Source organism: Nicotiana tomentosiformis, chromosome 11 (assembly GCF_000390325.3).
Source record: "Nicotiana tomentosiformis chromosome 11, ASM39032v3, whole genome shotgun sequence".
NCBI classification, from domain to species: Eukaryota; Viridiplantae; Streptophyta; class Magnoliopsida; order Solanales; family Solanaceae; genus Nicotiana; species Nicotiana tomentosiformis.
This window is the reverse complement of record NC_090822.1, coordinates 68,885,418-68,899,757: the sequence shown is the minus strand read 5'-3', so window position 1 is coordinate 68,899,757 and position 14,340 is coordinate 68,885,418. Positions and strand designations below refer to the sequence as shown.

The window sequence follows — 14,340 nt, the reverse complement described above, 5'->3', positions numbered from 1 at the left end:
ACAGCAGAATAGATCGTGCTTGACTTTCTGCCTTCCCGGTTGCTATTACTATTTTCCATTAGAATGTGCTAGTTTTCGCCCTGGGCAATTCTAAACACCATTTGATTTGCTCGCCCTGGGCAATTTTAAACACCATTTGATTTGCTCTTGCACTGTGGCAATTCTTAACACCATTTGATTTGCTCTTGCACTGTGGCAACTTACAAAAAACAGAAATTGCCAGTTGTAGTCTTGCTTGGAAGCTAAGATGGAAGGGTCCTGTTTCCCTTCTACCAACATTGCGCAGGTAAGGCGTTCCTATTCTTTTTTGTGGTCTGCTCACCATCTATTAGATAATCAGATAACAATGACATTCTGTAGGTGGAATGGAACTTCATCTGAAGTTTATTGCTTTATGTAGGCATGTTTGATTCCCCCATTTAGTGATTCGTTTATCTAACTACAAAGACATCATGACAATGATTATAGGGTATGATAGAATTGTCTGTCCTAAACGACGCGATTTTACAATTGCAGATGCTGCCTTTTGTTGTGATGTCTATTAATTGTCCATGTGGTTGTCTTACCAGCAAATGCTTCGGCATTAGTTAGAAAGAGACCTGGAAAAAGAAAACGACAGGACAATATCTAGTGCTAATAGTTCTTTTCCTAGGATATGATGCATATCGTTAGACTTAAAAAAATAGAATGGCGCGGAGTTATAGAACCGACAAAGATATTGAAAAAATGTAGATATCCGGTGCAGGAATTACGCATGAAAGCACTAACGATATAAATATACATAATCGTCCAGCCACGTGGATGTACATTTGTTAAAACCCATAGGCACTTTAGTGCCTGTTTATTGTTAAAATTTCAGGGTGTATCTTTCTAAGATCTGTTTGTTGCCCACTGAAACAATCAGGTTCAACCGTTCAAGTTTAACCATTTTGAGAGTCAGAAACCTAATTGTGATTTTTTTGTACCGTAGCAATCATAATAGGCAAAGAAAAAAAGAATAGGCACTATTTTATATATAGGGCGGTGAATAACTGAGTTATACCTTAAGGGGTCGGTTAGAGTTATGCATGTATTAGTTATACGTGTATTAGTTATGTATGTATTAGTTATGCAGGAATAAATAATGCATGGATAAGTTACGAAAGGTTGAGTTATGTTGGGATTAGTTATGCGGTAGTTATATAAGGATTAGTAATATAAATGTAATGTGAGTGATATTTATTATTAGCTTACTTTATTTTATTAAAATTGTTAGTATAGTTTAAATATATATTTTTAAACAAAAAAAATACAAGTTTGAATAAAGGGTATTTTTGTCATTTTGTGTTTTAATACAAGTATTACTAATACTTGTATAAGTTATTCCACCTTCTACCCTGCATAAATAATACATAGATTCCCTCATAACTTATACATGTATTAGTTATGCGGAAAAGAAAAATATGAACCAAATATTGTATTAGCAATGCTACATTTTATGTAAAAAAGAGGAAAAAACAACCAAACATTGTATAACTTATGCTAGCTTCTATATGGAGATTATTTTTTCCCCTTCTTTTAACCAAACAATGTATAAAGTTATCCTAGTTTTAATTCATGGATAACTCCTCTTTAATCGGCTACCAAACGACCCCTAACGGCACGTTTGTCCGTTAAGGTATAGCGCGGTAAATAACCACGCTATATTTGAACTTAAAATGGACGGGAAGGTATAGCGCGCATATATATGCGCGCTATACCTATATAAAAAAGCATGCCTTCTCCTTCCTTCCCCACAGACGCGACCCCCCCTTCCATTTTTTATTCCAGCAGCGGTCCCCCCCCATTTTTAATGAAAAAAAGCTCGGTTGGAGCCCACCGGTCCCACAAAAAGTGTAGATTCTCGGTATTGTAGCAAGCTAACATCGTATCTAAGGCGTTATCGCGTAGTGGATTGCTCATTTCGGCTTCAAATCATCAAATATTCAACTTTCAAAAAAATTAAAATCAAGGTATTCTGACTTATTTTTTTGTTAAAACTCATGTATAAAAATGCCTATTAGTTATTTTTTACTGTGTTCTATGTTATTTCGTGATTATTTTGTGATTTAATTAATTTGTTATTTTTTATCCGGATTATATTATTAGTGTGCTAAAAAAATTAGTAACATAGAGAAATTGTTAGTTTATGAATAATTAATGTTTTTAGTTGTTATAAAAAATGATAATTAGGTTTTTTTTTTACTGTGGTATATGTATTTTCGTGATTGTTTTGTTATTAAATCAATTTATTATTTTTTATCCGGATTAGATTAATTATGTGCTAAAAGATTAGTAAAATTTATAAATTGTTATTTTAGGAAAAATTAATCTTATTTAGATGTTATTGTTGTACATATATTAATATGTGATTTTAATGTTGTTTAGTTCCCTGTAGTATTATGTTGTGCCCGTAATTTTAATGTAGTACCCGTAATTGTAATGTAGTGCCCTTTAGTGCAGTAAAATATAGTGCCCTTTTGCGTAGTATCTTTGTAGTTATTGAAATTAATTATTTAATTATCTGTTAGCCCCAAAAATATCTGAAAAAAGATGATTGTTCAAATACAAACTCTCTCGAATTCTAGTCAACAAACGTAAGAAAATAACATTAAAAAATAATAATATTTGTCAAACTAAGTATTTTTATATGAATATTTAATAATTAAAGCATGTATAGTTATGAAAATTAATTATTTAATTCTATTATACCCAAAAATAAGTGAATAAGAAAACTAACATATAAAATAATAAAGTAACATATAAAATGATAAACCAACATATAAAATAATAAATTAACATATAAAATTATAATATAGAAAATGTATCAATCTAAGTAACAATATAGTAAAAATATTGAATAAATTTTAATATTAAAGATATTGCAATATATTTTAAAGATATTAAGAAATTAAAAAGAAAAATACTTTATTTAATATTATTCAATTTACAGTCATTGTCATGGAGGTTCCACCTGTGCATCCCGGACCTGCATCGCTAGAGCTACTATTGTTACAGGCCGACCATAGGTTTTCATACATATGGGATGGGCAGTGTTTGTCCCAAAAATTCCGCGCCAGACGTATAGACGATTTGTGGGATTTCATTAGGGCCCACCCACTCCATCCTCGTATAGTTAGACGCTTTCAGGATACAGGTTTATACAAGATCACAAAGATCAGCCGGTTGCAGTTCGACTAGGCATTGAACACGGCTATGATAAAGTGGTGGCGACGGGAGACACAACCCGGCAACCAGATGCTTCGACCCGCATTGAATGCTGGACCACTCGTTGAAGATAGTTTCATCTACTCATCGGCTAGGCGACCATCACGGCGTCCGGAAACATCTCCGTGTGCTTCTCCGCATCTATAATCTCCGCATCCATCGCCTCCGGCGGATAATTATGCTTAACGGTTTGGCTTAACGGTTATCGGATTATAAATGTAGTAATCTGCTGGCCATCCAATAAGACAACGGGCGTATTGGTATCAGATTAACAATTATCGAGCGGTTATCGGATGGCTTATCAGCTAAACCAAATAGAAATTTTTTGAACAATCATTCAATCAATACCAAACAGTTTCAAATCAATACCAATTTTTTAATACCATCTAAGATCTAACCAAATGGTATTTTTTTAATTGAAAAGTCTTCAAGACTACTCACACTGTCATACACGTATTAACCAAATTTTTAATACCATCAAGACTACTAATACAGTCATACACATATTAATCATTGAGATTTTAATTTTTCGACTTTTCAGTTTTCAGTTCAAGAGAGAGACGAGACTGACGACTTCTCTGCCTCTGTTGGTTGCAGACAATTGAGAATTAAAAAATAGAAATTAGAAATTTAGCCATTTAGGGTTTTAATAGTACTTTATATACATAGGGGTAAACGTGTAAATATAAAAAATCTTAACGGGTTAACGGTTTATCCGATAAGAAAATTGAGTAATCCGCCCCCCAAACCGTTAAACCGTTAATTATAAAATCTCAATCCGTTCCCCATCCATTACCGCGATAATCCGATACCAATAAGCCAATAAGCTATCGGTTTGGTTCGGTTAATGATTTCGGTTTGGTTTTGAACAGCCCTACTAGAGAGGAAGGGGTGTCCCACGAGGTCGTGGTGGTCGGCGAGGACGGGGTCCCCCGTAAGGGGGTGTTGAGGCACCCATGTAGGATATTAGAGATGATCAACTGGGTGACCACCCCGAGCCACACTATGCTCCTCATGATATGCCGTCATTCAGCCTGCAGCTGTCGCAGGGACTTCGCAGTTGACTGCGTCAACTCCATTATTGATCGGGGGCACGACCATTACGCAACAGGAGGGGGATCAATATTTTCCTGATCGACCAGGGCCATCGACGGTTGCTGAGGATCGTCCGATACGAGAGGTGCATAGTGGGCGACGACTGAGTTACGACTCATCATCAGGGACTGTTGAGGATGTTTCACATACTTCATCTACTCAGTGCACTCCGATGTTGTGAAAAAGCAGTGTGTCGCTACTCAGGCACATGTTTGTTTGTATTACTATTATTTCTATTTGTTTTTATCTCATTGATTAGTCATCAGTATCTAAAGCATTTTTATTTTATTTAAGGACATCATCATCGCCCATCATGGAGGACACTTTGTGCGATACTGACATGCCGGAGACGGATGATTTTATTCAGGAGCTCGCCGAGACCATGGTATGACCATTAAATGTTTTTTAGCTAACACGTACGTTAGTAATTTATATTTCATATACTAAAATATCTTATTATTCTGTAGGTTACTGCTAGACCGACGACCGCTTCTACCGAGTCTGCCAGCCTCACCGACGATCATGCTGCAGCGCATCCTCCGATAAAGAGGTGACATGATAAGGATAATCCAGATAGCGTAGTCGGGCGGGATGGAATGCGCCTCAGGCCAGCCAATGCTTTAAAGCATACAGGTTGTGGGACACATTTATATTTATTATTATTTGTATATATGACATTAAATATATAATAGCAACATTATTTATGTTTTACATAATTTGTGCATGTGTTTTTATTTCTCGAGTTATTTATTAATTTAATACTACAACACAAAAAAAATGACAACTTAACATAATTTAAATTCGGTACAATTAATGATAATACATGACACATAAAACATAAAGATAAAATACTACACTCAACACGTCTATGTGTTTGTTTAGTCACTATCGCCCATTATTCTGTGCTTCAACCACTTAAATTTCTCTTCCAACCTATTTTTTCTTCTTCTGTCTCTTTTAGTTTCTCCTTCACTGCCGCAAGTTGTTGTTGTAGTTTAAAGATCTGGAGTTCGTATTCACCTTGTCATATTCCAAACATAGTGCAAACATGATTTGTAGTATAAGTGGTTAATGGGTTCATCATACCATTCTTGAAATCCACATTGATTTTCGTTCTAACAATAGGGATTATAACAGAACACTATTAATTAGTATGTTATATAAAAAATATTAACAAACGTTTTTTCCCAAAATAATAACTTACAAGTTGTTGACAGATCCATCGTCTGTGCCCCAGATTGCAATTTGACCAACGTGGCTTCAAAATCGCACATTTGAAAGTTGAAAACAAATATGTGGGTTGTGGGTAAATACATTGGCACCCACAATTGTGAAATGGACACATTCAGTGGGAATCATTTTAACTCGAATGTTGACTTGATTTCTCTTGTCTTAATTCCACACATTGAAGCGTCCATAAGGTACAAGATAAAAGAGTTTATAACATCTGTCCACCAGGTATATAGATGTACCATTACCAAAAAAGGCATTTCTCAGGCGCAAATGTGCGTTTGAAATTTTTTATGGTAACTGGGATAAGTCCTTTGCCTCTCTACCCAGGTGCATGGCCGCATTGCAACACTTTAACCCCGGGACTGTTGTTGAATGGAAGCTTGAGCGGAGTCCGGGAATACAAGAACACATATTTAGATATGTGTTCTGGGCATTTAAACTAGTCATTGATGGTTTTGTGCATTGTCGGTCGGTAATATCCATAGACGACACTCATGTCTATGGAAAGTATGATATTAAGTTGTTGATCGCCGTTGCAGTAGATACTAATGGAAGTATTTTTCGCCTAGCATTTGCTATTTGTGCCAATGAAAGCCAAGAGATATGGACATTTATTTTGAACCACTTGAAGGAGCACGTTGTCAGACAACGTTCAGGTATTTGTCTAATATCTAATCGGCATGGCGATATTTTAAGTTATGTACAGAATTTGCGTGCATGGCAGGAACCGTATGCCTACCATCATTACTATGTGAGGCACCTGAAGACCAACTTTCAGAGGGCTTATCCGAACAAGAACTTGCACGATTTAATGTGGATGGCTGCAACAGATCACCAAGAGTGTAAATTCAGGAGGCAAATGGAATTGATCAGGTAGGAAAACTAAGGAGCCTATAGTTGGTTGATGCGACATGAGCTTGACAAATGGACTTTGCATGCGGATGGTGGCAGAAGATGGGGAATTCTAACTACAAATGTGTCAGTCTTTCAACGGGTTATTGAAGTCTGCACGTGGATTGCTTGTCACTGCCATGGTGCGGATGTCATTCAAGTAGATTGCAGAGAGGTTTATTGAAAGATCTAGAGGTGCATCATCATTGATGGAAATGGGTGTTGAATTTATGCCAATACCAATGAAAAGATTTGAGAAATACAGGAAGCGAGCACAGTGGCATTCATATTTGCAGTATTGCAACGAGAGAAATATTTTTGAAGTTCGCACTGCTATTCATCACAACCGGGGGAATAATACATACACCGTCAATGAAGCCAGAAGGTTATGCTCCTGCGGGAAATAGTCCATCTATCACATGCCGTGCTCATTTGACATGAAGTGCTTTCAACATACAGGTTTCGCGGCAACGAGGTAGGTTGATAAAGAATATAGTGTTGCTGCATACTTCAAAACCTATAGTGGACTATTGCAGCCAGTGGGTGCTGAGTATTATTGGCCGTCGAAACCATTTAAAATGGTGTGTAACAAGGATTATGTGAGTCAATGACAAGTCCAAAAACAAACGCGTATACGGAACCAAATGGATGTTGGTGATACCATTTATGCGCGTAAATGTGGCATATGTTCCCAAATAGGACACGATCGTCGTAAATGCCACAATAACACATTGGTACGTCATTACATCCAGACATTTCGTAATGCTAGAAAAATGAAAAGTTTTTCTATTAAACGCAAATAATAACTAAAATGCGCTAGGCTTTTATAGGCAGCTAATACACATAACGCATATTGGTGGCGCGCTATGTTTCGCGTGATAATGATTCTTTAGGGTATAAGACAGCTTTTCCAGAATGATAACTTTTTCAGGTCGATAAGACAATACACATAACGCATATTGGTGGCGCGCTATGTTTCGCGTGATAATGATTCTTTAGGGTACAAGACAACTTTTCCAGAATGACAACTTTTTCAGGTCGACAAGACAATACACATAACGCATATTGGTGGCGCACTATGATTTTTTAGGGTATAAGACAACTTTTTAAACTGAACCAAGAGATTTGTATTCAAAGACCATTTGAAGAAACATTACAACATCCATTTCAAAAATGCCACTAACATTTAATAAGTGGTTCAATAAGAGGCAAAAAGGTGAAGGTTGTTCAACAGATCCCCATGAAACACATCTTAACACTATCGATCCCTACCTTGAAAAACATATGCTAGGTTGCTATATTGATTTGGTTGATGTCAAGTGGTATGGTGTTCTGCGTCCCTTGGAAAATAAGCCTATCAATATACATACTGATCTCAAAGTTGCAGAGCACATTATTGAGGGCGAAGCGCATTCTACAAAGCCTGAAGGCATGCGAATTTGGGGCGAAAAACTACAATGGGTTCCCCTTTACTCAAAACGATGTGATTATGAAGTACTATGTCGCTGGCATGGGCTTGTTGGGCCACAAGCATCGTCTGCAACCTTCTAAACAAACATACACAAAGATGAATCATAAGTGATTCAGCATTTGATGAAGGAGATTCTAGAGATGGAAAAGGCACTAGTTGTTCATCGTGCAATGGATGATCTTAACTACCTGGGTGGAATGGAGGATCAGTACTGGTATTTGTTAGAAAATAAAAAAATGCATAGAGACAATGATTATCCTGTTTTCCTAACAGTTGTCGAGTGGGAGGACTACCTAAGTTCTATCACAGACGTTGCCCGTAGGAGTCCCATATTGTTATAGAAATCAAGCAGTTGTCTTATTGATGATAGCGATAAAATACGAGAAATATTTATCAACTGGGCCCTAGATTACGATGCCCTCGGTCCCGGAGGGTGCGTACACGATGTTGACGAAAAAGATGAAGACAATGACAATGAAATAGTGCCACACAACGACGATAATGGCAAATGACAATTGTTTTTTTTCTTGAGGTGTATGTTAAATTGTTGTACTGAAGTATTAATGCTAAATATCAATTAGATTTAACCTCAATGGAAACATAATTTTATTTCATACATTTTGCAAGCGGAACATTTACATACATTTATTACAACAAATTATTGCAACAAAACACTAAGTGTATCCTTGATAATTGGGCACATGGATGAACTTCCACCGGGAGATGAATTATTATTGTGATGTGGATTATTTTTGCAAAAATGATTTACTCCCTTGTCCACCAGGAGTGAACTTAGGATCTTTATGGTTAAGCTTCGTGATCGGCGATCTAATATCTTGTTTCCTTGTCGAAATAGGAGAATTATGATCCATCATCTGAAATTCCTTCGCTTCTTTCAGCTTTGTAACTTGTTGATTCTGATCTATGTTTTATCACTTCACTTACAAATCATAATGTGTTGATATCCCATGATACACATTATCCTGTTGATGATGACTCCCGGATGGACCACCATGATCCAACACACCAAAACTAGGCATATTCCAATTGGCCGTTGGTTCATAACTTGTAAAATTCATATTTGGTCGATACCCTTTGTGGAATATATGAGTGTTAATACAAATTCAATACATAAAAATAAACATCGTAACACAAAGGACAATTGAAGTTTACCACTCGGCTTGTGGATTATGTGAACTAGGGGAGAAATTATTTCCTCGCTCCTCATTCACCTGTGGAAATAAGTTTAGATCATGCCAAACTCTTTCACCCGGAACCTTTTCAGCTAAAACTGCTCCAAAATAACCACCCGATGATTGAGGGATATCCCCAGTTTGCGGAACCTCATGATTATTGTGAACGTCTTCAGCCTTGACGTGCATTTCCAACATTTTTATCGCAAGAAGTTCCCGGTGTTCATCCAGAGTCCTCAAAAAATCTTTCAGAGTTTCATCGTCTTTTTATGTTAAACTCAGCATAACAAGAAATCCCTTGTGGAGTAACAGAATACGATTCACCGAACATTTGCTTACACTCATTTTTTTTTTAAATAACAACGATACCATTGTATCGTACTTCATTGTAAGTGGTAACTTAACATGACATTGTGGAGAACAACTATAGTGTATTGAGTTATTCTCCACCACAACCTCACCCCCAATATAATGAAATCCTAATTTTTTGCTCTTCTAACATTATGACAAAATCCACGGGGCAGATATTTTTGGATCCTCCACGGGGGCAGATATTTTTGAATCCTTGATTCTTTATAGATATCATTGTTCATCTTATTCACAGTTTCCCTCCATACTAGACATGGAATTAAAAATATTATACAAAGATAGACTCACACATACACACACATGCATCTCTATATAAAATACTCCGTACATACGCACACACACGAAAAAGGAAAACTAGCCAAGCACAATATTCCTAATTCAAAACTAGTATAAGTCTGAGGTTCAATATTAAAATTATCTAATAGGGTTTTACTTATGACTAAGTACACTCCTGCGATGATGCCCAATTGATTCCAACGGGTCAGTCAACCTCTAGAAAAATTGGGAACTAAAGGCAAAAAAAAAACCTAAAAACATCATGCTTTCTGTACCATTGTTTACCCGAAAAACGGATAGAGTTAAATTTATACGTAGTTCTAAGGATACATGGTATAAATTAGTACAAATCATGAAAGATACATAAATGTGTATTGAAATTAGTTATACAAGAAATGAATGCAAACCAGATGAACTAATTAGCCTAAGCCTTCAAGTTTAATCACCTCCAAATTGGGTGAAGAACGATTGATAGAAGAAACAATTTGACTAAAATACCAAAAGCCACCCAAAAATAGTATTGGCTCTGTTTTCTATATATATTAGAATGAATGTGTGTCTGAATCAATGTGTCCTTACAAATGATAACCACTCTTAATATAGTGGGGGAATCCCATTTTGGGTATAATTAAAAATACATAGTGGAGATCCCATGATAGACTAATTAATTAACTTTTACTTGATTTTCGCCGAGTTTTCTCCCCAAATGCGGCCATAACGGCTCTTTTGTCCCTTGGCTCGATCACGATCTTGGTCGATCTCGATATGGGTCTGTCTCTGGGTCTCGAGCTCGATATTGATCGGTCACTGGGTCTCGAGCTCGATATTGATCGGTCACTGGGTCTCGAGCTCGATATTGATCGGCCTCTGGGTCTCGAGCTCGATATTAATCGGTCTCTGGGTCTCGAGCTCGATATTGATCGGCCTCTGGGTCTCTAGCTTGATATTATGATGTCGGACCTCGGTCCATCATGATCTAATCTTGATTAATCACATGAAGGGCAAACTCGATTTTGACCGTATACAGATAGTCCCCTCGTTTCTCGGAAAGAAGATGGCGAGAAACGATATGATTTTTCATCCTCCGACTAGGAGAATACTGCTGTTTGCGACGAGCCCGATTGTGACGTATGTGACAAATGTCCCATCGGTCCAGTTACCAAGGCACTAAATGTGCGTCAGTCGATGGTCGGCCACTGCCAATTTTGAATCGTCGCTGTGAAATCTATAAATAGCCCATTTCTTCATTATTTCAAACTTTTACCTTTAAACCTTTTTCATTCCAATCTTCATAGTCTTTTACCTTCCCCAAAGTTTCCTATTTTTAGATTTTGGAGTTTCTTTGCTTGTTCTTCTCAAAACACCAAATACTTCAATCTCCCTTCTTCTTTGTTCACAGAAATTCAGATGGCCAAAACATTTAAAACCGTTCCGCAAAAAAGAGGTTGCTTCTTCATCACGACCCGCCAGCGGTGAGGATGCGGCGGAGCCTCGCCCTGAGAAATTCGTTCCGGTAGGGTGTTCAACTGTTAGTGATTCTAAAGTTGAAAAACCTTCTTCGATACCGGGTCGATATGAGCCGATGTCGAGGTACCAGTGCACAATCACCGAGAACATTCTCGAGAAATTCAAACAAGAATGCAACTGGGCCGATAAGCACATGGTAGTCCCATCGCCTGATGTATCAATTACTACCCACGTGGAAGGGTTCCTAAGTTTTTATACTTATCCTTTTACGTTAGGTCCTTTAGACCCTGTCATCGTCACTTTTTGCAAGAGATACGACGCGACCCTTGGCCAGATCCATCCTTCTTTTGGAGAATAGTGATTCTTCTCCGATTTTTCTCGAGCAAAATCGAGGGGTGTATTTTCACCCTCGACCACCTCATGCGCCTTTATAGTCCCCGACTTTATCGAGGAGGGTTAATCAAGCTTGCTCGCCGAGCCACCAAAGCGCCGTTCTCGAGTGTAGATGAGACTCGTGATCGAGGTTGGATGGGCCGATTTGTTCGAGTCAAAACCTCAGACCCGATCCCTGCTGATGACATGCCATTTCCTAAGAAATGGAATATGAACCGTGAGCACTTATTTCCCTTCGTTCGTTTTAATTTTGTAACTACCTTTCATTTTCTTGATCCATTTTTTCTTTCTTGTCACAAATGTGGCTCGGATGCCTGAGCCGATTCTGGATCTTAAACAATGGGTTGAAGGTCTGGTGCTGCAGAGACTGTACTCCGAGCGCGCTTGGGTGGAATTATCAAAGGGTCGATGGGAGGTCCGGAGTCTTGGTAAGTCTCTTTCTAAATTTGTTTGTCATTTGATCTTCTTTACTTGCTTAACCCCCATTTTTCCTTTGTAAGACTTGGGAAGGACGTTGCCATGAGGCCCCCATCTGGTGATGAGGAGGTTCCTGTCCCAAAATAGGTTAAAGAAAAGAAGAGAAAAGATGTACCGAGTTCCCCGGTCTCGGAAAAGAAAAAACCGGCGAAGAAATCTTGCAAGCCAAAGGGGGCCCCTGGTGTTATGCTTCCGAAATCGATCCGCCAATTAAGGTACGATCCCGAAGAAGGAGGAGAGGAATTAGCCGCTGTACGGGCTAATGTTGTGATACAACAATCTTCTGAATCGACGGAAGTGAATAAGGGAACCCTGGCCATAATCCCGGAACAAGAAAAAGCTGAGACTATTCTGTCTCGAGCTGAGATGGTTGAAGGGGAGACCGAGGGTAGGACTTCTCAGGCAACAGAAGATATCTCGAGGGATGAGCTCAGGATAGTTGATATTAGCGGATCCCCTCAGATTTTGGATGATATGATACGTGAGTCCAACATGATGGAAGGTCGATCCTACGAGGGCATTCGGGAGCCGATCAATATCCACAGTTTTCTGGATGGGCTCGAGTCAGCTGCCTCGAAGGAGGTTATCGAGTTCGGTGGATTATCGATACCAAAGAAAATATCACGGTCTGGCTCTACCGGGTCTTCATCGGTTCCAAAATTATTGGACCGATTCTCGGCCCCGAGTATTGATCCTGATTGTAGGCGGAAGGTGGTGCTCTCCATCCCAGAGGATACCCGAATTCCCCCCTCCCCCCCCGTGGGGATTTCTAGTTATCTTCGATCCCTAGTGACCAAAGAGGATCAAGTAGTGATGAATGCGGTAGGACCCACCTGCCTTTTCAACGAGGCCCAACATGTTGTGAATCGGGTAACTTCAATGACATCTATGTTGTATCTTTTATACTTGTTGTAGATAATTCTAACATTTTTTTCATAATTGTAGGCTTCGGTGTTGCATCACGAGGCTTTCCTCCGAATTCAAGAGGAGCATGAGGCCGAGATTCGGGACCTCACTGAGAAGAGTGACTCCTATAAACTTCTTAACGAGAAACTTCGAGCAGATTTGGCAGCGGCTCGGGATGAGCACGAGGAGATGGCCGAGCAGGTATTTCGAATTCTTCATGATAGTGAAGACGAATTGGAGATATCTACTGACAAATCGATTTTGCAGGTTCGACAGAGGCTTGAACAGATCGGACGGCTCAATTCGCAGGTAGATGAGCTAATGGCCGAAGGGGAAAAATTCAAAGAAAATATGAATATCCTCGCCTCCAAAAAGGAGGTTGTTCAAGCGCAATTGGAGTCGGCTGAGGCCCAACTTCGGGTTGCAAAATAAAATGCCTCAGTGCAGATCGAGAGGGTTAAAGAGCTTTAGAGTCGGTTAGATTTGGCCACTTCCGATAAGGCAAGCTTGGCTAATGAACTCGAAGTGATCAGATCTGAGGTGACCGAGGCTAATAAAAGAGCTAATGCTAAAGTGGCCCAGTTTAGGATGGATGTTGAGGTTAATTTAGCCAAGGCCAAGAGCATGGTCGAACATGCTAAATGGCAGGCTCGGAGAGAAGCTCTCGAGGAGGTCAGTGCTCAGGGCTTCGATGTTGAGGCCGAAATTAAAAATGCCAAGGTAGAGGAAAAGATGGCTCGAAGGCTGGCCTTTCCTGAAGAAGACTCCGATAGCTCGAGCGAATCTGAAGGTGGGGAAGATCCTGAGGACGCGGCTTCCGATGAAGACCAAGCCATTTAGAATCTTAAGTAGTTTTTGTTATTTCTATCGAGGCTGCTTCGGCCTTTATAAAGAACTTCCTTCGGGCTGTGTTTGCTTTTGTAAAAAAAAATTAATATATTGATATATATATATAAATTTTCCCTTCTATGGCTTCTGAATCTTTTTCCTTTTTGTTAACTTATACAAAGGTCAAAAAGTGCCTTAGAATGGAATAATTATTCGAAGTCCCAAGATTGAGGTAGTAAGGACCGATAGCAAGTAATGCACTTGACATTTTCTTATAGGCAGTCCCCGAGTGAATGTTCGAACTCGAACTGAGGTGGCTCTTAGGCTTGATAAGTAGATGTCAAGTAAAATGATTCGCTTAAACTTGAAGCAAAGTATCCCTTAGGCTTTATAGTCGAGTGAGAATGATTTCTCGAACTCGAATTAAGGTAGCCCATGGGCTTTTAGTCAAGTGAGAATGTTTTCTCGAACTCGAATTAAGGTAGCCCTTAGGCT

General features: G+C 38.8%; 1 protein-coding gene across 1 annotated transcript; it reads left to right on the top strand.

Moving 5' to 3' along the window:
- The first annotated feature begins 4,681 nt into the window (after window positions 1-4,681).
- On the top strand, window positions 4,682-13,449 carry LOC138901615 (uncharacterized). The gene is made up of 6 exons (XM_070189393.1): window positions 4,682-4,726; window positions 4,809-4,891; window positions 5,902-6,230; window positions 11,103-11,437; window positions 12,199-12,693; window positions 13,057-13,449. Exons 1-6 carry the CDS (start codon window positions 4,682-4,684, stop codon window positions 13,447-13,449), a joined length of 1,680 nt encoding a protein of 559 aa, XP_070045494.1.
- The last annotated feature ends 891 nt before the right edge of the window (window positions 13,450-14,340 follow it).